We start from the raw sequence: 27,793 nt of genomic DNA, 5'->3' as shown, positions 1-27,793 counted from the left end.
TGCTGCAATTCTGCTGTGTGACTCGCTTCATTTTAGTACAATCACTCATATGAAGGAACCAGAGAGACTGAAAACAAGAAAATAGAAGAAAAAAAAACACCCTCATTTTTGTTAGAAGCAGAGACAAACAGGGAGGCTTCTAGAAGTTTGAGTTTTAAACCCAGAAGCTGACATGTGGTGATCGGGGGTAACATTGGAATAATACTTTGTATTTGTGTAATACATGTGTAGTGTTGAAAATGAATTCAAGGAGAACCTGACAGGACTAGCACCTAATGTACCATATGAATCTGTGGTCATTATTTTACAGTGGAACTGGCTTTGAGTCTCTATGTTCCTTCACAAGACATTTGTATATTTTGTTTATTAGCAGCTTCGAAAAGAAATACAGTCTAGTTGTAAGCGCTTCCACTACCATATCAAAACAATACCAAATAAACAGACTGAATTGATAAATGACCAGTGATTGTCTCCATTGACAGCATGGTGTGAATCCAGTGGCTGAGCTTCCACAATGTGATCATCACTGTCACTCTGACTCTGAAAATCTGAGCGAGCTAGCCCGACTGCAAGACACTTGTCGGGACAGCCCAGGCGAGGGAGCTTCTGAGGGGCTACTGCACAGGAGGGAAGTGCTTCCTGCAGAAACTAGAAGTGATGCTGCTCTGTCCCCAAATATGCAAGACAGTCCCAGTGAAGAGGAAGCAATGGAACAGGGAAATCCAAGGGAATGTGCAGACATTGACAGTGATCCTGTACCAGAAAGGACTAGTAAAGAGAAGTCAACTTCAGAGCTCGCCAACTTACCTTCACAGGTAAGAAGCTGTAGCGAGTATTTATATAAAAATGCAATAATGTAGCCTGCATGGTTGTGTGACACAAGACCGGGAGAAACAGGACAACCGGAATAGCTTAGTTTAAATGATTTATTTCCAGGCAGTTTACAATAAATACGCAAAGCAACTATCATAGCATTATGTAGTACAAAAACAGGAGCGCTGTATATTAAAAGAAAATACAATAAACCAATGTTAAAAACACAAAGAGAAAATATACAAAACACTATCATAACAACCACATAGTAAAAAGACTGGAGCTTTGTATATTAAAATAAAACACAAATAAAAACCACCACTAGAATACAGAAAGTAACACAAGAGTGCACAGATACAAGGGTGATTATAATCACTTTCCTCATATGGTTAAAACTGATGAGATATTTCTACTAATAGGGATTTAACAGCATGGCGAAGTTTACAAACAAAGTCCAATCTATAATACAAGCGGCTTCCACGAGACAGGAGATTTAAGCATGGACCGGAATGCCAGCGCAGCCTGGAAATCCTGGTAGTTTCGTTACCTTAAAATAAACAGAGCAGGAGGAGCAGGAGGAGCAGGAGGAGCAGCAGCAGCAGCTGCTGCTGTGCTGACGAGACTGATTTTTAAAGCCACCCCAGATTGATCAGCAGGTGAATTACTTAATTAGCAAGTAAGCTGGTTAAAGACGGGGGTGATTAGCAGTGACAAAAAGGTGCAACTACTCGAAATACTACACGTGAATATTACAAAATCAGATCAACAAACCAGTGCACAAAGCAAACGTGAATAAAATAATAAACATGTCCTTTATATAATAAAATCAAAGTGTGCTGTCATCGTTTCTTACACAAGGATTTAACCCTGTACCTTACTAAGCTGAATATATCTGTTTTAGGAGCAACAAGCTGAAGTTATACAAGAACTCCAAAGATCTGCCACAAAAGAAGATAACAGGTATGTGATATCCAGGATGTGGTGTTTCTGCTCCTGTATAACAGGTATGCGATATAAGATCCAGGATGTGGTGTTTCTGCTCCAGTATAACAGGTATGTGATATAAGATCCAGGATGTGGTGTTTCTGCTCCAGTATAACAGGTATGCGATATGAGATCCAGGATGTGGTGTTTCTGCTCCAGTATAACAGGTATGTGATATAAGATCCAGGATGTGGTGTTTCTGCTCCAGTATAACAGGTATGTGATATAAGATCCAGGATGTGGTGTTTCTGCTCCTGTATAACAGGTATGCGATATAAGATCCAGGATGTGGTGTTTCTGCTCCAGTATAACAGGTATGCGATATGAGATCCAGGATGTGGTGTTTTTGCTCCAGTATAACAGGTATGTGATATAAGATCCAGGATGTGGTGTTTCTGCTCCTGTATAACAGGTATGTGATATAAGATCCAGGATGTGGTGTTTCTGCTCCAGTATAACAGGTATGTGATATGAGATCCAGGATGTGGTGTTTCTGCTCCAGTATAACAGGTATGTGATATGAGATCCAGGATGTGGTGTTTCTGCTCCAGTATAACAGGTATGCAATATGAGATCCAGGATGTGGTGTTTCTGCTCCAGTATAACAGGTATGCGATATGAGATCCAGGATGTGGTGTTTCTGCTCCAGTATAACAGGTATGTGATATGAGATCCAGGATGTGGTGTTTCTGCTCCTGTATAACAGGTATGCGATATGAGATCCAGGATGTGGTGTTTCTGATCCAGTATAACAGGTATGCGATATGAGATCCAGGATGTGGTGTTTTTGCTCCAGTATAACAGGTATGTGATATAAGATCCAGGATGTGGTGTTTCTGCTCCAGTATAACAGGTATGTGATATAAGATCCAGGATGTGGTGTTTCTGCTCCAGTATAACAGGTATGTGATATGAGATCCAGGATGTGGTGTTTCTGCTCCAGTATAACAGGTATGCGATATAAGATCCAGGATGTGGTGTTTCTGCTCCAGTATAACAGGTATGCGATATGAGATCCAGGATGTGGTGTTTCTGCTCCTGTATAACAGGTATGTGATATAAGATCCAGGATGTGGTGTTTCTGCTCCAGTATAACAGGTATGTGATATAAGATCCAGGATGTGGTGTTTCTGCTCCAGTATAACAGGTATGTGATATAAGATCCAGGATGTGGTGTTTCTGCTCCAGTATAACAGGTATGTGATATGAGATCCAGGATGTGGTGTTTCTGCTCCAGTATAACAGGTATGTGATATGAGATCCAGGATGTGGTGTTTCTGCTCCAGTATAACAGGTATGTGATATAAGATCCAGGATGTGGTGTTTCTGCTCCAGTATAACAGGTATGTGATATAAGATCCAGGATGTGGTGTTTCTGCTCCAGTATAACAGGTATGTGATATAAGATCCAGGATGTGGTGTTTCTGCTCCAGTATAACAGGTATGTGATATAAGATCCAGGATGTGGTGTTTCTGCTCCAGTATAACAGGTATGTGATATGAGATCCAAGATGGATATACAGTATAAGCAATGATCATGTTAACAAGAATAGAGGTACAGCAGTTGGCCTTCAACCCAAACCAAAATTTTTAATTTAGGCCATGCCTCCTGCTCTAAAACCTTTGCCCATGTGCACATTTGTCATGGCCAAGTCTAAATGCAATCCATTAATTATATTTTCAACATTGGACACCATGCCTACTGGTTTTGGATGTGGGCCATGCATTCAGGTGCATGCCAAGTTATACACTATGTTAGGCATCATGCCCACCAGGTGTAGCCCGCATGTGACTGAATGGCCACATATTACAGTCACTCAATTGTTGTTGTTTTCTGCATCGCCAACAGCAGGATATGCTTAGTAATAAAAGAAATATTTTTTTGCAATAGATCAATTAGGCTTTGTAATTCTTGGCGTGTTGGCTTCCTGAAATCCAAACATACGGAGCAATAGACCAGATAAGGGGAAACTGGTGTGATGCCAGTTTATCAGTGTGAGGCTGTGTGTCCATGTGCAGTTTATCAGTGTGAGGCTGTGTGTCCATGTGCAGTTTATCAGTGTGAGGCAGTGTGTCCATGTGCAGTTTATCAGTGTGAGGCAGTGTGTCCATGTGCAGTTTATCAGTGTGAGGCTGTGTGTCCATGTGCAGTTTATCAGTGTGAGGCTGTGTGTCCATGTGCAGTTTATCAGTGTGAGGCAGTGTGGACCACAGGACACACTGTTTTAAGCAAGACATTTTCAGTTATTATAGGTCTTTAATCATCTGAGTAGCGGTATCACTTGAAGCAGCAATTCAAATATGTTATCTATTCCTTTATAAAAATTTACCACAGTATTTTTGCAAGACAAATTTGCAGTTTTTTTCTTGCTCTTTCCTGGTTATACTATCCATTTTTCATAGTTTACCATGATTTGCCATGTTTTTTTTATTTACAATTTATGATTGAAGTCAATGAAATAACGTTTACAAAGTTTGGGCAAACAGTTTTATAAATTCTGGATACACCGTCTCTAATACCAGTTTTTCCATTAGGAAAGAGAATGAAGATTGGCTGCAATGGCGAGCAGAGTTTAGAGATCAGATCAAAGCTCTTCGGCACTGGCTGGAGGGGATGGAGAAGAGGCTTCCTGCTGTGGATCCTGAGGTTAGTTCCCTGTCCCAGGCTTTTTATGGGTTAGGGAACCCCTTTTTAAAAAGCAATATTGAATAAGTACCCCCAACTAATCGCTAACAACAAACAGAAACTGTACTGTCGTGAAAGTTAATATTTAATGCACAGGGCATGTCTTTCAGCAGAAGACAGCATCTTGAACATGAAATGAAGTCTCAGAAACATTCTGGGGACCCTCTAGGCTACCTCTAGTAATGCAGGCTGCTGAATTAACAACACTGACAGCAGCATAAGACATGCACTTACCTCTCAAATCCAGAGCTTGCTGTTTAGTTGAATGGTAAGTCGGTCGTCTTTGAACCATATGGTTTGTGGGCCAGGTCCAGCCCTCGCCTTTCCATTCAATTCAATGGGCTGAGATGCCAATTCACTATACTCTGTATACCACAGTTTGAGAACAACTACTGATTTGAAAGCTCTTTTACTCTCAAACTAGGTAACTTAAACTGTTAACATGTAATGCCCCTTTTCTTTTAATACATTTTGGGGACATGGAACACTTTGTAAACATCGAAGAAAGCCTTCAGTGTGCAGGAATCCTCAATCAAACACACTCAGTACAGGACCCTTGGTGCCGACTGCAATTATTCTTCCATGATAGCATATTTATAACCAGGAAGCTTGGGTATTCACTAATATAGTAAGTAAGTAAGAGCTTACTTATTAAACCTGGTGCACTGCCTGTGGCTATCCACCTAGCCAGACAGCTTACAAAACAAGGACATGTGATCTAATTGTGGTGCCAAATAACCCGATGTGACTGCAGGTGAAGATACAGCGGGATGTAGCCCTGCAGTCAAGGAACTGTCCCACATGGTCATGGAAAGTCATGGGCCAAATCTGAGGCGCTACAAACCTGTCATAGTAACTTGTATATGTCATTTCCTGAAGCTAAAAAGTTTAGGTTGCAAGCAAGGATAACAACAGAGAAAAATATTCAACTAGACAATCTTTAATGCCACAAACACAGAAATGAAGCAGAAAATAGAAATCCATATTTCATATCTTAATAATTTCTATACAAGAGCAATATGTTTTATTTAACCTCTCATTGGGTATTGCTGCTTTATCAAATCTTTTGGAGTTCTTATTGGGACATTCCAGACCTCCTCATGGTAACAGACAAAAACCCAACAAATTCACCAGAAAAGAAGTGGAATTGAAGCTGGTGGGAGCAAACATTTAACCAGAACTTCATGAATAGAGGAAACACAATAGAGGGATTCCATTCTCAGCATCCTTTAAATTTCATCACTGTGTAACATGTGCTTGTTTTTATTCTCTCTCTACAGTACCTGTTCTTTCCCATCTTTGCACTTTATTTAGTGGCTGACAAGTCATTTACAAAGCATTGTGACACTTTGACAGAGTATAGTATTTGCAGTACTCCTGTGCAGTGTGGTATATGAAGTGTTTTATACAACCCAATACAGTGCGTCAATGTCCCAGTATTAGAAATTATATTTTAGAATTGCTGAATTACATTTTGGATCAGCACACACATTTATATGCTTTTAACACAAGAGGGTACTGTACTCAGCATGTAATCAGTGCAGTTTTTTCACTCGCTAACCAGAGTATGGGCAATTGCAGCAAGAGCACGAACATCACACTGTCGGGTTGCACTTTTCAAACTGTAATTTTTGTATATGTTAATGCTACAGTTCTGCGTTTAAACAGCTCTCATTAACATTTTATTGTCATTAATCTCCTTATAATTGCTTTACCTGCTTTACCTTTACACTTTTGAGTTTCTGGTGGTTTAGAAGTCAGCAGGCACTATGAGGGAGAGACAGGGACACAGAGAGGGTCAGGGTATCAGGAGGAGGAAGGAGGAGGGGGTGGGGGGTTCAGTGTCTCTGGCAGGTCTGTACGATGGAGAGACAGGGACACAGAGAGGGTCAGGGTATCAGGAGGAGGGGGTGGGGGGCTCAGTGTCTCTGGCAGGTCTGTACGATGGAGAGACAGGGACACAGAGAGGGTCAGGGTATCAGGAGGAGGGGGTGGGGGGCTCAGTGTCTCTGGCAGGTCTGTACGATGGAGAGACAGGGACACAGAGAGGGTCAGGGTATCAGGAGGAGGGGGTGGGGGGCTCAGTGTCTCTGGCAGGTCTGTACGATGGAGAGACAGGGACACAGAGAGGGTCAGGGTATCAGGAGGAGGGGGTGGGGGGCTCAGTGTCTCTGGCAGGTCTGTACGATGGAGAGACAGGGAGACAGAGAGGGTCAGGGTATCAGGAGGAGGGGGTGGGGGGCTCAGTGTCTCTGGCAGGTCTGTACGATGGAGAGACAGGGACACAGAGAGGGTCAGGGTATCAGGAGGAGGGGGTGGGGGGTTCAGTATCTCTGGCAGGTCTGTACGATGGAGAGACAGGGACACAGAGAGGGTCAGGGTATCAGGAGGAGGGGGTGGGGGGCTCAGTGTCTCTGGCAGGTCTGTACGATGGAGAGACAGGGACACAGAGAGGGTCAGGGTATCAGGAGGAGGGGGTGGGGGGCTCAGTGTCTCTGGCAGGTCTGTACGATGGAGAGACAGGGACACAGAGAAGGTCAGGGTATCAGGAGGAGGGGGTGGGGGGTTCAGTGTCTCTGGCAGGTCTGTACGATGGAGAGACAGGGACACAGAGAGGGTCAGGGTATCAGGAGGAGGGGGTGGGGGGCTCAGTGTCTCTGGCAGGTCTGTACGATGGAGAGACAGGGACACAGAGAGGGTCAGGGTATCAGGAGGAGGGGGTGGGGGGCTCAGTGTCTCTGGCAGGTCTGTACGATGGAGAGACAGGGACACAGAGAGGGTCAGGGTATCAGGAGGAGGGGGTGGGGGGTTCAGTGTCTCTGGCAGGTCTGTACGATGGAGAGACAGGGACACAGAGAGGGTCAGGGTAGGAGGAGGGGGTAGGGGGCTCAGTGTCTCTGGCAGGTCTGTACGATGGAGAGACAGGGACACAGAGAGGGTCAGGTTATCAGGAGGAGGGGGTGGGGGGCTCAGTGTCTCTGGCAGGTCTGTACGATGGAGAGACAGGGACACAGAGAGGGTCAGGTTATCAGGAGGAGGGGGTGGGGGGCTCAGTGTCTCTGGCAGGTCTGTACGATGGAGAGACAGGGACACAGAGAGGGTCAGGGTATCAGGAGGAGGGGGTGGGGGGCTCAGTGTCTCTGGCAGGTCTGTACGATGGAGAGACAGGGACACAGAGAGGGTCAGGGTATCAGGAGGAGGGGGTGGGGGGTTCAGTGTCTCTGGCAGGTCTGTACGATGGAGAGACAGGGACACAGAGAGGGTCAGGGTATCAGGAGGAGGGGGTGGGGGGCTCAGTGTCTCTGGCAGGTCTATACAATGGAGAGACAGGGACACAGAGAGGGTCAGGGTATCAGGAGGAGGGGGTGGGGGGCTCAGTGTCTCTGGCAGGTCTGTACGATGGAGAGACAGGGACACAGAGAGGGTCAGGGTATCAGGAGGAGGGGGTGGGGGGCTCAGTGTCTCTGGCAGGTCTGTACGATGGAGAGACAGGGAGACAGAGAGGGTCAGGGTATCAGGAGGAGGGGGTGGGGGGCTCAGTGTCTCTGGCAGGTCTGTACGATGGAGAGACGGACACAGAGAAGGTCAGGGTATCAGGAGGAGGGAGGAGGGATGAGGAGGGGGTGGGGGGGGGGGGCTCACTGTCTCTGGCAGGTCTGTACGATGAGCTGGAACAGCAGCCAGTTTCTTTTGTATGGTTCTAGGCAGGGAGGATTCAGAGCAGGCCTACAACAGAGGCCCCCTGCACACATGACAGCACACTCTGAAAAGGAATTAGGTTTGATTTGTGGATCAGAAGGAGAAATAAGCTGAATCTGACAGATGGAGCTCTGATGATCTGACTGAAAAGGTTTTTAAAAAAAAATTACAATTTGGCCTTAACGCCCTTCTACCATGCATGGGCACAATTATATTTATTGTTTCATTTTTACAAAGGCATGACTAATTGAAATTCTCCTCTCGAATATCTATCTATCTATCTGTCTATCTATCTATCTATCTGTCTATCTATCTATCTATCAGTCGGGCACATTACTAAAAAAAGGAACTTATTACTCTTTACTCGTTTCTTCAGAAACATATTATATAAGGTCCTTACTTATTACTATAAAAAAACGTAGCACGCTATATTACTCGTTACATGTTACTCGTTATATTTCTTTCCTTTGTCTTGTCCTGTGAAAAATAAATTATTGACTATTATTTACTATTGTACTGTATGTCTGGTAATTAATGTATTACATGTGTCAAACAGGTTTTTACCATTTTTGTAGTATAAATACATTTCATTTTTGGCATGTAAACAATGTACCCGACCTGACCAAACAAATCCGAACCCGACCCGAGCCCGAGGCCTTCCAGTCTCGTCCGTGCCCCGGGAGCAAGGTCCGGCACTTGGTTGACCCTGCTTCCGCCAGCTCCACCTCCTGCTCTTCCCTCCAGGTGCAATACTGGCAGTCATCCGCTATGCAGGGCCTCCTCCTGGACAGCCCATCGGCGTTTTGGTGGGCGCCCCAGCTCTGTGCTGGATTGTATACTGGTAAGGCTGGAGTTTCTCTATCCAGCGTGCCACCAGCCCTTCGGGCTCTCAAAAGGACATGAGCCACTGCAACGCCGCATGGTCAGTCCGGATCCTAAAGGGCAAGCCACACAGATAGTGCTTAACGTGTTTCATCGCCTCCACCACGGCTAGCAGCTCCCTGCGGGTGACACAATAGTTGCGCTCAGGTTTGCCGAGTGTTCGACTAACCCTCTGCAGTCCATTTATTAAGTGCGTGTCAGGCGCGTCAGGTCCAATTTATTTTCACACGCGCAGTTAATTCTAGACGCACTGTTTAAAAGTATTTTTTTTTCACAGTCAAACGGGTTTAAAAGGCTCTGCATATCAACAAAGCACTCACTAGGCATGTCCAGCCCCGCCCCACCCTTTCGTTCACTATAGCTTTCACATATGCTAAGAAATAAATAATAATAATAATAATAATAGTCGTACATACCGATCAGTCATCTCCTGATCACTTGTTTTATCACCAAACTCCTCAATAATGCAATCCAAGTCATTATTTTATTACTATAACATCTCAAAAAAGCTCTGCAAATGTCCATGATAGTCTCTGTGCGCTGATGCAGTATCAGCCAGCTTGTTTCTTTATGACTGCCCATATGGGATGCCAGGGGCAAGTATGACTATTTATGAGATCCGCCTTTTTTTTTTTTTATTGGCTTGTCTCGGCTCCTGTCGCTCCCACTCGGCCATTGAATGGTTTTCTCAGCTTTTTCCAGAGAAAAAACGACTAGAAACCCGTTTTTTGCGTTTTTTTGATGATGTCGGACAGGGTCCGACAATGGACCGGATAGGAATAATTGCAATGTCGGACCAGATCCGACAATGGATCGCAAAGGGTTAAAGTAAGTTACAACTCTCTCTCCTTCTGGAGTCTCCTGGGCCAACACGCCTCTGATCCCCCGTCACGGGCGTCTGTGTTGAGGATATAGTGTTGCTGAGGGCGGGGGCGGTTAGTACCGGAGCCTCACATGAGGCCCTTTTTAGCGTGTCGAAGGCCTCCTGTTGTTCCGTATTCCACTCAGGCTATGGAGGGGAGTAGCAGCTGTGGCAAACCTGGCGACAAAACGGTGATAGTATGAGGCAAGGCCCAGAAAGGCTCTCAACTGCCGCAGGTTAGCAGGGGGCGGCCAGTCCTTCACGGCCGCGACCTTATCCTCCTCAGTGGTAATGCCCGCTTTGCTCACCCGGTGCTCCAGGAATGACACCTCCTGCCTCAGCAGCTTGCACTTTTCGGGGTGGAGTTTGAGGCCCGCCGATCGGACCCTGGTCAGTACCTGCCTCAGTGTAGGCAGGGCCTCATCAAAGTCCTTCCCATGCACAAGGAGGTCATCCAGATAGACCAGACATCAGGCCGAAGGTACTCCCGCCAACACCCTCTCCATCAGCCGTTCAAAAGTCGCTGGAGCATTGCAGAGGCCGATCGGCATGGCACGGAACTGCCATAACCCTCGCCCCGTGGAGAACGCAGTTTTGGGCCTGGCTTAGGGGGTCAGGGCTGCCTGCCAATAGCCACTTTTCAAGTCCAGGGACGAAAACCACATTGACCATGCAACCAGGTCAAGTGATTCATCGATCCGTGGTAGGGGGTAAGAGTCCTTGAGTGTCACCTCATTCAGCTGGCAGCAGTCCACACAGAACCTCCACGTGACGTCCTTCTTAGGAACCAGGACCACGGGCGATGTCCAAGGCTCGATGATACCGACAGCCCTCATTTCCTCCAGGGCTTGGTCAGCAGCAGCCTGGTGAGCTTGCGGCATCCGGCGGGGGTGTTGTTTGATCAGGCAGGCATCCCCAGATGAGGGCATCCCCTCATGGCGGTTTCTTCACTGGTCACTGTGGTCAGCGGCGCTATTGCTTGTTCCAGCAGCGTGCCCTCCAGCAACAGGTCAAGGTGCAAGAGCGTTATGGTGGACCTGGTATCCAGCAGGGCATGACAGGAGACACTTTCGATCAGAATCACCACGTAGCAGTTGTCCCCCCCTGTGTGGCAGCGGTTGGACCAGGCAGGGTCGTGACTGGGTCAAAGGCTGTTCACTTGGGGTGTGATGAGGTCTGGTCTAGCGGGTGGGGAAGAAGAGGCGGAGCGTGGTAAGATCGTGACGTGCCTCAGGGCCGGTGGTGTCCCTCCTACACCGGTCCGGGCTCGTTTCCCTGTGGAGTGGGTGGCAGGGCGGCAAGCGAGGCCCGGCAGCGTCCTGTCCTGTGTGTCACTCGCTCCCGTACCAAACCATCCACGAGCGAACCAACAGACTCAACTGCACAGTTCCCTTATATCCCTTATATACTGTATATACCCCTAGCCCATTAAGTCGTTACTCGATCAGCTGTTGCTGAAACCTCGGTGTTAACTAGCAGGAACTTAGTACACCTGTGTAGCCGACCTCTCCAAGGTGGCCGCCTCAACCGGACTCTATACCTACTGTATGCTCCATCTTATTGAGGTCTTGTCAGTCGGTCAATCTAGCGCCTCGGTCTGTCAGGAGGCCAGTTTTTTCAACCCTCCATCTTCCTTCACCCTGGCACATAAGGATACACATTTTTTTTCCTAGTGCCTAGCCTTATTCAATGACATGGGTCAGAAAGACTGATTTGATTGCCCCACGGCTTATTATTGCCTGAGACATCCCGGAAGAGAGATCGCATCATCGGTGCTGAGACACCGACATTAAAGCAAAAGAAATAAAGAGATAAAGAAAAGACCACTAAAGTAAGTACAACAAAGAAAAGGTAACGGGACAAACCTTTTTTTTTTGTGGAAAGTAACTGTAATATTATTACTCAGATTAAAAATCCAATGCGTGATATTACCTCGTTATTGACAAAAAATAATATTATATATTGCGTTACTTAAGTAGAGCATTACCCCAGCTCTGACCATTTTTAATTGATCCAGCTCTTTAATGGCTACACTGCTAACTGTAGTCAAAGGAACTGCCAGACATCAGTTGTGCTGTTAAAAAGTGTAATAAGGCCGATGTAAAAAAAATAACTACGAACATTAAAAGGCTGCTCTGTTTAAATATCTTGACTTCACCATCCCAACAGCTGAGGTAAAGGTGCTTACTGTACCTCACAGGGCTGTTCCATAGAAACTATTTCACTTTCATAGCATGGGAACAGGGCCTGTTTAGGTACAGCAATTAATCCCCATAAAAAATATCCTCAGGGTCGGCCAACATAGGGTGAGAAGGAAAGAAACAGCAGCTTTTCTAATTGGCATATATTAGGCAACTGTATACAAATCTAGCAGGAACTCATGCTGAGCTGAAAAATGTTACCTCTGTTCTAAAAACAAAAGAATTAATTTGCATTTCAACATTTGTCCTCACATAAATCAAGTTACCCCACCACCCCTGCCCCCAGTTTCCAGGGCATTTATTACAGTGCTACAGGTGACCAATCCTGCAGGCTAACAGCTAGTTCTCTTCCATGGGAATTAACTTTCTGTACAATTATTGTTTTGCTCCATCTGTAGAAGCCATTTTAAAATTACCTCTCGATCGATTAAATGTGAGACGTTCTCAAAAGAAAAACCCCCAAACTCTCTCGTCTTCTAATAATTTTGTCGTGTTTGTTGTCAACCCAGTTTCCTTTTATGCAGCAAAAATAAATAAATTAACATTTGTGTATGGTCGGGTCATCTCAATAAATTTGGGGGTATTCTACTATATATAGAAGTATATTTTGCTTTAAAATACATTTCTGTACATTACTTTTACAGTGATCATTTGTTTTCTTTTAAAACCTTTGCACATTTGTGTTATTTTATTATGCTTCTGTATGTTAGAATATATTTACCACACTTTTACCATGCTTTGCCTATCCTCTTTCACCTGTATACCTCTACCTCTCCGATCCTCTTTCACCTGTATACCTCTACCTCTCCTATCCTCTTTCACCTGTATACCTCTACCTCTCCGATCCTCTTTCATCTGTATACCTCTACCTCTCCTATCTTTCACCTGTATACCTCTACCTCTCCTATCCTCTTTCACCTGTATACCTCTACCTCTCCTATCCTCTTTCACCTGTATACCTCTACCTCTCCTATCCTCTTTCACCTGTATACCTCTACCTCTCCTATCCTCTTTCACCTGTATACCTCTACCTCTCCGATCCTCTTTCACCTGTATACCTCTACCTCTCCGATCCTCTTTCACCTGTGTACCTCTACCTCTCCGATCCTCTTTCACCTGTATACCTCTACCTCTCCGATCCTCTTTCACCTGTATACCTCTACCTCTCCGATCCTCTTTCACCTGTATACCTCTACCTCTCCTATCCTCTTTCACCTGTATACCTCTACCTCTCCGATCCTCTTTCACCTGTATACCTCTACCTCTCCGATCCTCTTTCACCTGTATACCTCTACCTCTCCGATCCTCTTTCACCTGTATACCTCTACCTCTCCGATCCTCTTTCACCTGTATACCTCTACCTCTCCGATCCTCTTTCACCTGTATACCTCTACCTCTCCTATCCTCTTTTACCTGTATACCTCTACCTCTCCGATCCTCTTTCGCCTGTATACCTCTACCTCTCCTATCCTCTTTCACCTGTATACCTCTACCTCACCTATATGCTCAAACAGCGCTCCAGATAAGGTTTTGGGTCTGGGAGTAACTTACCCTCTAATTGAAAGAGTAAAATGCATTTTCACGGGGCAAAATGCAACATTACCTTGAAGTCATGAGTAATCTTGATAAGTACTGCACAATCTTTAATAGTAATGGGGTAGGCATTAAAAAAGAGCCTTCCATTTTAACTGCAATGCTACTTTGACCTACTGTACAACCACGCGTGTGTTCTACAAGGTTCTTTATTGGCTCAGCACATTTTTTTCGAGGTATTACACTGACTCTGCAAATTAATTATGTTACTTATATTTTAACATGAAATTCTTAAACTCAGTGAATATGTTAAAACTTCAATATAAACCCATACAGATAAATACAATAAGGAAATGCATTAACAAGTTATAAAACAGTTAGTTTAATATTACAGGCACCTTTTTTTAGTGGTTGTCTCTGACGATGGTTCCAGTTGGATTTGTAGCTGGACTGGGGTGTTTATGCTTCAACCTGTGTAGCTTAGAATTTTTCTTACTCTTACAGTGATTGGCTGCAAAGACAACAGGGCTAGCCAGAGATTGGATATGTCTGTTGGGTTGGTTTTTCTTGTGAACAGTTTGCTATTAACTGAAGCCATTGTATTCTGGGAGATGTAGTTGTTAGTGGAAGTTTTAGGGGAGGCAGGAAGGGAGGCAGACAAGCTGTGCAGCACAATTGCTCTGCGTGTTTTTTACACATTCCATTTAAATGGGGTGCGTATTTCAGATTTTTTTAATGAGTAAAACCGGCAGGTACGCAGCTTGTCTGGACCGCTGTGCTCAAACATGCATTTCTTTGCTGCTCTGTGCTTTGGAACCCTCTTAAACCCCACATTTCAATACACTTTACAACATTTTAACTGGGCCTTGCTATGCTTTTACAGTGGGTTGTTAAGGCAGTAATGATTAATGAAGGAACCAGAACAAATACTTTCTGAAGATTCTAGTTTATTGTGAGGAACTAAGCTGCTAATTTCCTGGTGCACCTGCCTCACCCAGGACTGGTAAGTGACTTGCTACTGCAGAGAGAAACATTTCACTCAGCCAGTGACAGACTTATCCTTACAACCATTCCTAAACTTCCACAATCCATGCAAAACCTCAGGGCAACAACTCAGGTAAGACAGCCATTAAATGTATCTGTCTAAATGGTAGAACTTGGAACTTGAAGCTACTGCACTAACAAGTAACTACGATGTGATAGGTGTTACAGAAACATGGTTATCTGAGAGTGATGGAGACGAATATAATATTAGTGGCTATACACTGTATAGGAAAGACAGGCAGGACAAGAGGCAGAGGGGTAGCGCTATACATCAAAATAGTCTTGAAGCCCAGGTGTTAAATCTGGAAGAAAAAAACAACGCAGAATCAATATGGGTCAGAATAATGGACACAAATTCAAAGGGCATAATAATAGGGGTATGCTGTAGACTGCCAAATTCAGACACAGAGCAAAATAATCTGTTATTCAATGACATTAGAAATGCGTGAAGCAAAGGAGAAGCCATATTAATGGGGGATTTCAACTTCCCCTATATAAAAAGGGAAAACCCGGTGGGGAGCATGACAGATGAAATTGAAATGGTAGAAATGACAAATGACTGCTTCCTAATGCAATTTGTCAAAGCACAGACTAGAGGGGAGGCATGCCTTGATTTAGTCTTTTCAAATAACGAAGACAGAATAACTAAAATAGAGGTCAGAGAACCATTGGCAAACTCAGACCACAAAACATTTGAAGTGCTTTTTAAAACCCCAAAAGTAATGACTAAAGCTAATGTTTACAATATTAGGAAGGCAAACTATGAAGGAATGAAACATAGACTAACAGAAGTAGATTGGAGTAAAATAGAGAAAACATCCATGTTTTTTAAAAATGTAGTACTAGAGGCGCGAAACAATTACATCCCAAAAGTAGACAAATCTAAATCTAAAACAAAATTGCCAAAATAGTTTAATAGATAAATTTAAAACATATTCAGAGAACGAATAACAGAGCATGTAAAAGGGACCAAGAACAAAGCACACAGAAAGAGTACTTGGAACTGCAAACTCAAATAAAAAAGGAAGTTAGAAAGGCCAAGACAGAGATAGAAATGAGCATTGCTAAGGGGCTAAAACCAATTCCAAAAAGTTTTTCCAATATTATAACAGCAAAAGAACATTCAAGGAGGAAGTAAAAAGTCTAAGAGATACAAATGGCAAAATCATAGATGAAGAGAAAAAAAATATCAATCTTTATTTTATATAGCATCTCATAGTGGACCACCATCACAAAGCACTTTACAAGATACAGTAAAAAACAATACATATTATTATTATTATTATTATTATTTATTTCTTAGCAGACGCCCTTATCCAGGGCGACTTACAATTGTAAGCAAATACATTTCAAATGTTACAATACAAGTAATACAATAAGAGCAAGAAATACAATGACTTTTGTTCAAGTCGTAACACATTAAGTATATATATATATATATATATATATATATATATATATATATATATATATATATATATATATATATATACACAGCAGACCTGGGGCAAATATATTTATAAATATCAAATACTTCAAGATTTTGTCCGCACTCAAATATGTATTTGAAAATATTTTTATATAAAACTAAATAGATGTTCTTATAAAACTTAATGTGTTATGTTTCACATCATTGCAACACATTTATAAACATATATGAAACATAAATCAACACATTTCAATAGTTATAAAAATTATTTGAAATATTTAAATAAAATCATTATTTATCCCAGGTCTGGAGTAGAACATAGCGCGTCTTCACCCGGTGTATCTATACAGCAATTGCTATCTAATTGGAAAACATTTTTGGAGTATATATATATATATATATATATATATATATATATATATATATATATATATATAGACAAGGGAAAAAACTGAGAACAAAGCCCTCCTCGACATGACCTTCCTCTATTGTTTTTTTTTAAATCCTTTAAAATCCCAGAGAGAGTTTTTCTGTGACTCAGGCAAAGAACAGCTACAGCTCCCTGCAGGAGGCCCCCTTCCATTCATAAAACTGAGCTGCTCTGGGAAATTATAGCCTTGTTGATAAATGACTGCTCAAAGAATTGCAGTATAGTTTTGACCTATAAAAAGGGTTTTGTGTGCCATTTTTACATGGTGAGTGAACTTGGTAATGAGCATACACACGGGAGTACCTATCCTAGCTTCAATTCAATTCTGAAGAAAGAAGGGGGGATGGAAGGATTAGCCTGCTTTCAATTCTTTCAATTACTCACACAGAGATGTTTTTATTAGATTTTTTGTTGCTGAATAGACATGTATATCCAATTCCCTTTCTCCTATGTCTATTATCCACAAAGAAATCTACTGCGCAGTGTTTCACTGGATTATTTTCATCACTCGGATTACATATTTCTATCTCTACAATGCAGTGGTCCTGTAGGGGCAATGGTAGCACAAGGACAGGTACATAGAGTAAGATATTGGTAAAATGATACCACAATAAACAAACATTGACTGGAGTTTAGGCTTATAGTGGAAAACAGTTGTCCCGAGGGTTGAAAAGGGCAATAACATGGGCTTTGTTGCTGCTATCATTATCTGTTTTATTAAACTGCTATTTATCCAGATAAATCCAGAGGAATCTGTGATGTTGTAGGCCATTTTGAAGAAGCATGGGTTACAAGTTTCATCAGCTGGAATGCTGGTCCTCCCATCTGCACGCCAGACTATTTGCAACTTGAATTAAGAACCCATCAATGAATGGAGTGTACTGTACATACAACCTCAACTCTACAAACAAGAATGTCTTGTGCTGATAACTGTGCAGACGTGGAGGACTCTAGTCTTGTGTCTGATAACTGTGCAGACCCGGAGGACTCTAGTCTTGTGTCTGATAACTGTGCAGACATGGAGGACTCTAGTCTTGTGATGATAACTGTGCAGACCCGGAGGACTCTAGTCTTGTGTCTGATAACTGTGCAGACGGGAGGACTCTAGTCTTGTGCCTATAACTGTGCAGATGGGAGGACTCTAGTCTTGTGTCTGATAACTGTGCAGACCCGGAGGACTCTAGTCTTGTGCTGATAACTGTGCAGATGGGAGGACTCTAGTCTTGTGCTGATAACTGTGCAGACCCGGAAGATTCTAGTCTTGTACTGATGACTGTGCAGACCCGGAGGACTCTAGTCTTGTGCCTATAACTGTGCAGATGGGAGGACTCTAGTCTTGTGCTGATAACTGTGCAGACCCGGAAGATTCTAGTCTTGTACTGATGACTCTGCAGATGGGAGGACTCTAGTCTTGTGCTGATAACTGCAGACCCAGAGGACTAGTCTTGTGCTGCACACTGAGGCTGGGAACCAGACAAGATTTACCTTAAATCCAATCTTACATGTACGTTTTATTTTGCAGGTTGTAAAATGCCTGTCGCGGGTTTACGGGTTTTAATGCGAAATGCGGGTCACATGGGTGGTCTTATGAGTCAGGGGGCACTACTGACCGCAGATAGACTGTTTTTTGGGCAACAGTACCAATTGTTAAACCCTAAGACTGAAAGTCAAAACCCTTTTGGTTAATACCGTGTCACATGACCATAACTAGCTTTTGCTTCTGTTCACAAAAAGAGGTCAAATAAAAAGGGAACCAATCTACTTGGAGAAAGGATCCTCAAGGAGGTTCAGAAGCATTTAAACTAGAAAGGAAGGGGGGAGAAATCAACAAAATAACTGAAGGGAGACTACATCAAAACAAGGGCAACAACTCAGGTAAGACAACTATTAAATGTATTTGTCTAAATGGTAAAAGTCTCAAAAACAAAATGTTAGAACTTGAAGCTACTGCACTAACAAGTAACTACAATGTGATAGGTGATACAGAAACATGGTTATCCGAAAGTGATGGAGACTAATATAATATTAGTGGCTATACACTGCATAGGAAACACAGGCAGGACAAGAGGCGGAGGGGTAGCGCCATACATCAAAAATAGTCTTGAAGCCCAGGTGTTAAATCTGGAAGAAAAAACCAATGCAGAATCAATATGGGTCATAATAATGGACAAAAATTCAAAGGGCATAATAATAGAGGCATGCTGTAGACCGCCAAATTCAGGCACCAAGCAAAATAATCTGTTATACAATGACATTAGAAATGCGTGCAGCAAAGGAGAAGCCATATTAATGGGGGATTTCAACTTCCCCCATATAAAAAGGGAAAACCCGGTGGGGAGCACGACAGACAAAATTGAAATGGTTGAAATGACAAATGACTGCTTCCTAACGCAATTTGTCAAGGCACTGACCAGAGGGGAGGCATGCCTTGATTTAGTCTTTTCAAATAACAAAGACAGAATAACTAAAACAGAGGTCAGAGAACCATTGGCAAACTCAGACCACAACATGATCTAATTTGAAATGCTTTTTAAAACCCCAAAAGTAATGACTAAAGCTAAGGTTTACAATTTTAGGAAGTCAAACTATGAAGGAATGAAACACAGACAAACAGAAGTAGCTTGGAGTAAAATAGAGAAAACATCCATGTTTTTTAAAAATTTAGTACAAGATGCACAAAACAATTACATCCCAAAAGTAGATAAATCTAAATCTAAAACAAAATTGCCAAAATAGTTTAATAGATCAATTCAAAACATTTTTAGAGAAAAAAGGCACTTTACAGAGCATTTAAAAAGGGACCAAGAACAAAGTACACAGAAAGAGTACTTGGAACTGCAAACGCAAGTCAAAATGAAAGTTAGAAAGGCCAAGAGAGAGATAGAAATGGGCATTGCTAAGGGGGCTAAAACCAATTCCAAAAAGTTTTTCCAATATTATAACAGCAAGAGAACATTGAAAGAGGAGGTAAAATGTCTAAGGACAAATGGCAAAATCATAGATGAAGAGAAAAAAATATCAAATATATTAAATGATTACTTTTCACAAGTTTTTACAAAGGAGGATACAGGCAACATGTCCCACATGTCGACCTGTTCCGATCCAGTTTTAAATAACTTTAGCATAACAGAGGCAGAAGTGTTAAAGGGACTAGGAGCTCTTAAAATAAACAAATCCCCTGGGCTGGATGAAATACTCCCAATAGTACTCAAAGAAATGAAAGAAGTTATTTACAAACCGCTAACCAAGATCATGCAGGGGTTGTACAGACTGGAGAATTGCAAATGTAATACCGATCCACAAAAAGGGAGACAAAATCAAACCAGGTAACTACAGACCAATAAGCCTGACTTCTATTATATGTAAACTTATGGAAACTACAATAAGATCCAAAATGGAGAATTACCTATATGGTAACAGTATCCTGGGAGACAGTCAGCATGGTTTTAGGAAAGGGACTAACCTGCTTGACTTTTTTGAGGATGCAACATCGACATGGTTTATTTAGATTTCCAGAAAGCTTTTGACAAAGTTCCGCATAAAAGATTAATTCTCAAACTGAATGCAGTAGGGATTCAAGGAAATGCATGCACATGGATTAGGGAGTGGTTAACATGTAGAAAACAGAAAGTACTGATTAGAGGAGAAACCTCAAAATGGAGCGAGGTAACCAGCGGTGTACCACAGGGATCAGTATTAGGTCCTCTGCTATTCCTAATCTACATTAATGACTTAGATTCTGGTATAGTAAGCAAACTTGCTAAATTTGCAGACGACACAAAAATAGAGGAGTGGCAAACACTGTTGCAGCAGCAAAGGTCATTCAAAATGATCTAGACAGCATTCAGAACTGGGCAGACACATGGCAAAAGACATTTAATAGAGAAAAGTGTAAGGTACTGCACGCAGACAATAAAAATGTGCATTATACATATCATATGGGAGATACTGAAATTGAAGAAGGAATCTATGAAAAAGACCTAGGAGTTTATGTTAACTCAGAAATGTCTTGACAATGTGAGGAAGCTATAAAAAAGGTCAACAAGATGATATATAGTGAAAAGTGTTGAATTTAAATCAAGGGAAGTAATGTTAAAACTTTACAATGCATTAGAAAGACCTCATCTGAATATTGTGTTCAGTTCGGTCACCTTGCTACAAAAGGATATTTATTGCTTTAAATTATTCCATGTTCAAAAGGCATGTCATATGTAGACAGGCTTAAAGAATTGAATCTAGTCAGTCTTGAACAAAGAAGACTACGCAGCGATCTGATTCAAGCATTGAAATTTCTAAAAGGTATAGACAATGTCGACCTAATGGACTTTTTCAACCTGAAAAAAGAAACAAGGACCAGGGGTCACAAATGGAGATTAGATAAAGGGGCATTCAGAACAGAAAATAGGAGGCAATTTTTTACACAGAGAATTGTGAGGGTCTGGAACCAACTCCCCAGTAATGTTGTTGAAGCTGATACCCTGGGATCCTTCAAGAAGCTGCTTGATGAGATTCTGGGATCAATAAGCTACTAACAACCAAACGAGCAAGATAGCCGAATAGCCTCCTCTCGTTTGTAAACTTTCTTTTGTTCTTATGTTCTTAAAACACAATTTTTCTCTGCCATCCAGTCTCAACTCCAGTCAATAATCGTATACTATTCTTGGTAATTTATCCCTTCATTAGCAAGTTGGGATGAGCTAGCATTGGTTTTGATCTAATAGTTTAATAATGGTAACTATTTCACACTTTTAAATATCAACTGTATTACAATGGGGCCAATACACACTTAGTCCATTGTAGTGTCATGGTACCATACCAGTAACAGGGTACTACCGCATTCAATTGCCATTGTTGGTAATGCTGTCATCTGCAGTTTGTGTTCTTTTTCAGGTCACCTGTATGATATTGTATTCCAGGTTATTTTTTCATTTTTATTCTGTAAAGGAAGTTTAATTGGGTGATAGAAACATTAATGCATTTTTTTAAGGTCACGCCTGCTGGGAGAGGTGCCACTGAAGCAGCCATGCAGCCACTGATACAAGACCTGTTCATTCAGCAGCTGAATCAGCATTGCCATGGATTAATCAATGAAGGATATTGTATTGCCAAAGGGGAGGGAGCTATATTATTTCAGTAGGACCGCAGTACTCTCACTATTGTATACTAAATTACTTTTTCATATAAGGGTCAAACTGGGATTGAAGTGGTGGGTTATTGATTGAAGGTTTAAAGCATGTTTGTAATCCCCCAATGACAAAAAGGAGATTATTTCCGCTGGACCGCCTGACAGAGGTGGCTCCTGCTGAATATGCAGTTGTATTGCTGGGAGGGACTGGGACATAAGAAGGTGAAATAACTTGACCGCAGGGTCACTCATTTTGAAATAACTTTCCCAGGATGGCTGCTGCACTGAAATGCCCTGTCACGTTTGCACCCACGGAGGTCATTTGACACGACTGCTCCCACAGGGTCAAGGGGCAGCTGAGTTTTCTTTCTTCTTTCCTCTTTTTTTTTAATGCCACCAGACGGTACTTTTAAACACATTGGCTTGACGTAAACAGAGTAACTGTTTCAGAGATCGGGCAGGAAGGTATAATAAGTCTGTTTGGCTTTAGTTTTTAGGATGCTGCAACACATCTCTAACTGATATGTAACATTTTAGTTTTCAGTGGGGTTCCTGTTTACATGTCATTTTACAAGCTGAGATTTTTTACAAGCTGAGATTTTTTACAAGATAAAAATGAAACAACTTGCTGTCTGCTCAGAAAATCAAGCACAGTGATCAGAGCCCAACCTGTTAGAACACCACAAGGCTGGGAGGTCAGTTTACATCTGACAAAGGCCTTCTGGGGACTAACATGTATTTATAGACTATGCTTAAATGTTGTTTTTACTTCACTTAAACAACTTTAACTAAATAAAATCACCCTTGCTGCTCAGGACATGACAAATTAATAGGAAATGTTCTCCATTGCTTACGTCTTAGTCTTTCAAACTGTGTGACACAACATAACACACTGCTGGAACAAAGTACACCCACAGTAATCCCTCACCAAAAAAAAAAAAAAAGTTTCAAGGTTATAACAAAACAGGACCTGAAAAGTTCTGGTAGAAGCTGGGCAAAGCATTTACAGCTCTCTAGCGTAATGTATTAGGAAAGAAACGGTTAACTGGGATTAGCAGCCTGTCGTTTGGCACAGCGGATGAAGATCTCTTGCTCTCCCTGTTGTGTGTCTCTCTTTCTGTCTCAGTGACCAGTGGCTGGATATTCATTAAGCTCTTCTCTCCCCTGACTAATCCCAGCAGACTTTTCCTCCAGTCTGAAGACAGCAGGTTGGATTCATTGACTCTTTGCACATTATTAGGAAAGGTAGGGGGTTGCGGAATGAAAGAGGAGTCTGGGAAAAGCATTGTCAACTTCAGCTTCTTAGTGGAATTGCTGGGCACCTGTCCACACAAGGCTAACAGACAAGAAGATTACAAGGATTCCTTTGCAGTGCCAACTTTTTTTTTCTTTTTTCTTCATTTTCTTTTTTTTTCTTCAGGCTGGGAGTCTGAACTGTTACAATGAAACTTCTACATTCATGTGAATTAAAAGAAAGCAATTTCCCTCTGAGGAAACATAACCCCCAGATTACACATGTTATGTGGGCCCCAAAATCTCTTGAGAAGATGGAGGCCAGAGGGTATTGTCTTGGGTGACATCAACTCAAGCAAAAATACAATCTTTTTTTAAGAAACATTTTAAATTTTTTAATTTTTTTTTTTTTTTTATTGCAGCTGCATTGTTCCACAATAACATTTTCACAAACTCAAATATAATTAATTGAGTAATGAATTTCTGTCTGACTCTATAGATGAATGACCCCCCCCCCCCCCCACACACATACACAATCAGGTAAAATTAGCAGGAGTAAAATTGAGAAATTGTACCCTAACTTGACCCCACCTTACAAAGGAGCAGTTTTTGCTCTGTCAGCATGACTAAAACCTGGCATGGGGAATGTGTTATTGCAGACCACCCAATTGAACCGCACATTGACATTAAAACCCACGGACCCGCGACAGTCATGTCCATATCTGTAAGATCAGTGTTTGGATGATGTAAAAAACAGAAGCTTGTCATTATCAACATACGATTGCATGTACACTCCATTCGTTGATGGGTTCCTAATTCAAGTTGCACATGTATGTCATTTAAATGAACCAATGGTGTTGTTTTCTTTTATTGATTCGAAATGCAATTTTTATCATTTAGGTCAGATTAATGTGTCCAAAATGTTTTCGAGGAAGGGAATACTCCAAACTTTGGTGGTTGAATATATACAGTAACTAAGCGTACAATATTTGAACTTAAAATAAAGGGAGAAAGTAAGTGACCTCATGAAAAGCCTTAGATAAAGTATTCCAACAGGGATGCCAATTGGAGTTTAGGAAGCCTGACCCGAGTTGAAAAACAATCAGGGTTTTTACAGTAATTCGTTTTCTTTGTCATTGTTGCCTCGGCTGGTGAACTGCTTTTCAAAAGAGAGGGGAGTTCCTTCTTTTGTGCCCCGAGCTGCCTGCTTCTGAGCTCACTGCAGGAGTACGAGGGGACTGGGCCTGTAGCGGCTATCACTTAACATCTGAATGTACCGGGAGTTCTGCCTCTATTTTGTCTTTCACTGAGAGCAGCATGGAGTTTTTAGGATAAAGAAACTTGGGGGAGGGGTTATCCAGAAGAGGTGGGTTTACTGCCTGGCATTCTGGCAGAGCTGACAAGGGGCATAGAGACCCTATCAGCAGGAAAGCACTGGATAGCAGAGAGGGCTTTGGAAAGAAACAAAAAGGATGGAGGGACCTTTTTGGTGTAATATTTCTGGTATTTCTGGTATGTATGCATCCGATCCTTTGAGCTGAAAATCTGATTTACAGGGAACTGAAGGAGACAGTCAGTTTCAGAAGAACAAAAAAAAAAAATAATAAAAAAAAGGGAAAAGTGTCCAAGAGCAAGTGGCTGGCGAAGGGGCTTGATTTGTGTGTGTGCGCGCCTTTGCGAACAGAGCATTTGATAAGTGGGTGTTTGTACAGCCAGGATTCTGCTCCAGTGAATGGGAAAGCATACTGACAACGGAAAGGGTGATACGGTGGATATACACAGCCTTTCCATCAGTGTAAGTAAATACATCTCTTTGTCATAATTAAAAGCGGTAAATCAAGGAACTTTCTTTAAGTTAATAAATAGGGAGTGCAGTACTGTATGTTTTAGAGGGCAGTTTTCAGAGGTGTCACCTCAGAACATTATGCACAGTTCTGAAATTTGAATGTTCCTCTACAAAAAAGTTTTGTAAGACATTCTAATGGGACTGAATTGTTCCTTCATATCGAGCAGGTATCACAAACTTAACTGATTGCATTTGTTTGTAATATCAGTGTTATATCTTTCAGTAGTAATTAGAACCCTGCTTGCTGGTGGTTTTCAATATTGTTGCATAAACTAAAATAAGTATTTTGGAAACACTAGCTGCTCAAGCAACGTAAATCACAACTGGGGTGGATGCTCTTTGCAATATTATACTGGAGTCAATGTGCAGGTGCTGCCAACTGACTTAACTGCAGTAAGTACATATTGTAGTAAATGGTGTTTATTTGCACATTGTAACTCCAGGTAAAGTGTGGAATAACCACCTTAGAAATGCACTCTACCCTCAATAAAACAAGTAAGACACTTTTTAAAGGGGGCAGTGTAATACACCATGAGCTTCAGTTTGAACCCATTAAGTGCCACTGTCCTCATTTGAGGACAGGGTACTTTGTAATTTTAGGAGCATTTTTAACTGGCACCTATCTACCTATTGTATAAACTTGCTCTTTAACTATATTGTTATGATAACTTACTCTAATTTTGTTAATCACAAAAGTTATGTCTAAATGTAATGCATGAAATTACATAAATATATATGTCTAAATATTTATATTAATTGGGCATTTAATTGTTGGTTTTCACTGGCTTGCTGACCTGGTAGTATTTTGTTTTAGTAGATGGCAGTGCTTGATAAAATAAGTATTCCTATTGCATTTCCTCTTAGTAATCAGTGGCTTTATGGCACACACACTTCTGAGTTGATAGGCTTTGGGCTGAATGAAACTGCCTGTTTTAAATGGGTTATACACAGTTGTTCTATTTATTTCAATAGATATATATTTCTTATGGCCAGGACAACAATTATCACATAGGGGACAGCTGGCGCAGTGGTCATGTTTTGTTGCATTAGTATAGGGTGCTTACTAGCTAGCCACAGCAGTGCACAGCAGATTGAGCTCCAGCAATAGGAACAATACTTCCCATCTCTATTAGACCTCTTTAATATCATGGTTTAAGACAGCACATGACACTGACCCCAAAACTGATACTGACAGGCAATGTCTTGAGTGGGTAGCTGGTTGATACACCATCCATGTTCCTGAAGCCTTCATTTCTGTTAGCTTTCTGTTGTACACATGTGGGGTAGTGGTCCGCGGTAAAAAAAATAATGAAATATAATATTTAAATTAAAGAACAATTTTGTATGACAGACACGCCTTATAAAAATATTGTACCATATTTAATTCACCCTTTATTTTCATAAAAATTAGGTTTGACATTTGTGAAACTTTCATAGAGAATGTATTTTTTTTTTCTTGAGTATCAAAATACTCATACCTTAGAAACAACCTTGTTTACATGAATGCCTGTTAATTCATTTTTGGCCTGTGTCAGAGGACAGCAGTTGTGTCAGACAATGATCTGCAGGAATGTGTGTGAGTCAGGGGTCCTGCTCATCCGTTGCTTCGGTTATTTAATGACTGCCCTTGCCGAGCTATTGCAGTTCTTTGGAGAATTTAGAAGTGTTTCATTTGCATTCTATAGAACAACTCAGACTCATTTATCAGCAGGAATAACGGAATCACATTTCCAGATGGTGCAAAAACTGTGCCCTGATGCTACTGGTGCTTCTATTAGCATCACAATGAAATCCGCCGACACAATTGAATGTTGATGCTAACCAAAGCCTCAGTGTATGCCATCCAATTGAGCCAGTGCCCCTCCTCCACCCCATTCATTAAAGGTTGTGTCAACATAAATGGTGTGCTCCACTGCATTAGCAGGAAGGCACTGCTTAGGGACAATTTCAACATGTTTTATATTCTCTACAAGACAGGACTCTTTAGACCTCCGGTACCACAGCACAGTGCACACAGTTACTTTCACAAAGTAGGGGGTGTACCATAGAGTATCTGGGCCAGCACTGCTATTTATTTCAAATGTAGCTAAACTAGAAACTAACATCCCAGAATACCAATTGTCCCACATGTTGCTTTTTTTTTTCCTAAGTACATTTTTTTCTTTCGCCATTTCAACAAATAATGTAAACCAAAACAACACTGCTGTATGTAAAAGGGTCCTTCCACTGGGGTTTCTGGTTGCATTAATAGACCATAGTGTACCCTGAATGGGATTACAGCCTTAGCATGTACAGCTGGTTGTACATTATTATTATTATTATTATTATTATTATTATTATTATGGTGGTCCCAACCCCAGGAAATCCCTGCACATTTCTGGATGATGTTGATCCTGGATTTGGTTTGTTGCTAGAATATACAAGATGCTGATGGTTGCTGAGGGTCCGATCGTGGGTGACTCTTAAGTACCTTGGTTTGTAGTTGTGCACAAGCGGAGTACCACAGAACATCATATTGAGTGATTTTGTGGCCTCAGAATTGTTCAGGTGGAAAGCGGAGACTACAGTTTCGTCCACATAGATGAATTTGTGAGATGTGGTGGGTGGAATGTCTGATGTAGAGATGGAAGAGGTCCGGTGAACGGATCCTTGTGGGATTCCGTTGTTCAAAGTCTGTCTGTGGCTGGTTCAGTCACCATGGTTAACATGGAACTAATGGTCGCTCAGTATTGCGTTTATTAACCAGATGGTAGGTCGGCACTTGAGGGCCATTGACAGCTTCAGCAACAGGCCCTTTACACCACACAGTGTCACAGGCAGACGAAAGGTCAATGAAAGCCATTGCTGTTTTCAGTTTGGATTGGATGCCATCTTCTATATGGCATGGCAAGGCCCGAACCTGATCACAAGCATTTAAAACACAACAAATGACTTCTAGTGATTATGAAGTATAAAGTGTTTTGGTTTCATCCGAATCTCTATTTTTCACAGCTACAATAAGGTTCATTATTTTGCAGATTATGCAG

At 41.9% G+C, this 27,793-nt stretch overlaps 1 protein-coding gene across 7 annotated transcripts in view; it reads left to right on the top strand.

Annotated features, from left to right (window-relative positions):
* Positions 1–487: 487 nt before the first annotated feature.
* macf1b (microtubule actin crosslinking factor 1b) overlaps positions 488–27,793 on the top strand; it is an 83,540-nt gene continuing 56,234 nt past the window's right edge. Inside the window, exons 1-3 of one of the 7 annotated variants that reach the window (XM_059021432.1) lie at positions 488–815; positions 1,715–1,773; positions 4,333–4,444. In XM_059021432.1, coding sequence (XP_058877415.1) covers positions 678–815; positions 1,715–1,773; positions 4,333–4,444 — 309 coding nt within the window. In that variant the 5' untranslated portion in view covers positions 488–677. Of the gene's footprint in view, positions 816–1,714; positions 1,774–4,330; positions 4,445–4,593; positions 4,752–24,307; positions 24,717–27,793 lie in introns of those variants that run through there. The other 6 variants (XM_059021418.1, XM_059021433.1, XM_059021421.1 and 3 more) reach the window with 6 other exon arrangements.

The sequence above is a fragment of the Acipenser ruthenus genome, chromosome 4 (genome assembly GCF_902713425.1).
Source record: "Acipenser ruthenus chromosome 4, fAciRut3.2 maternal haplotype, whole genome shotgun sequence".
Classification (NCBI taxonomy): domain Eukaryota; kingdom Metazoa; phylum Chordata; class Actinopteri; order Acipenseriformes; family Acipenseridae; genus Acipenser; species Acipenser ruthenus.
Note: the sequence above shows the minus strand (reverse complement) of the source record. Positions and strands in the feature narration are given on the sequence as shown.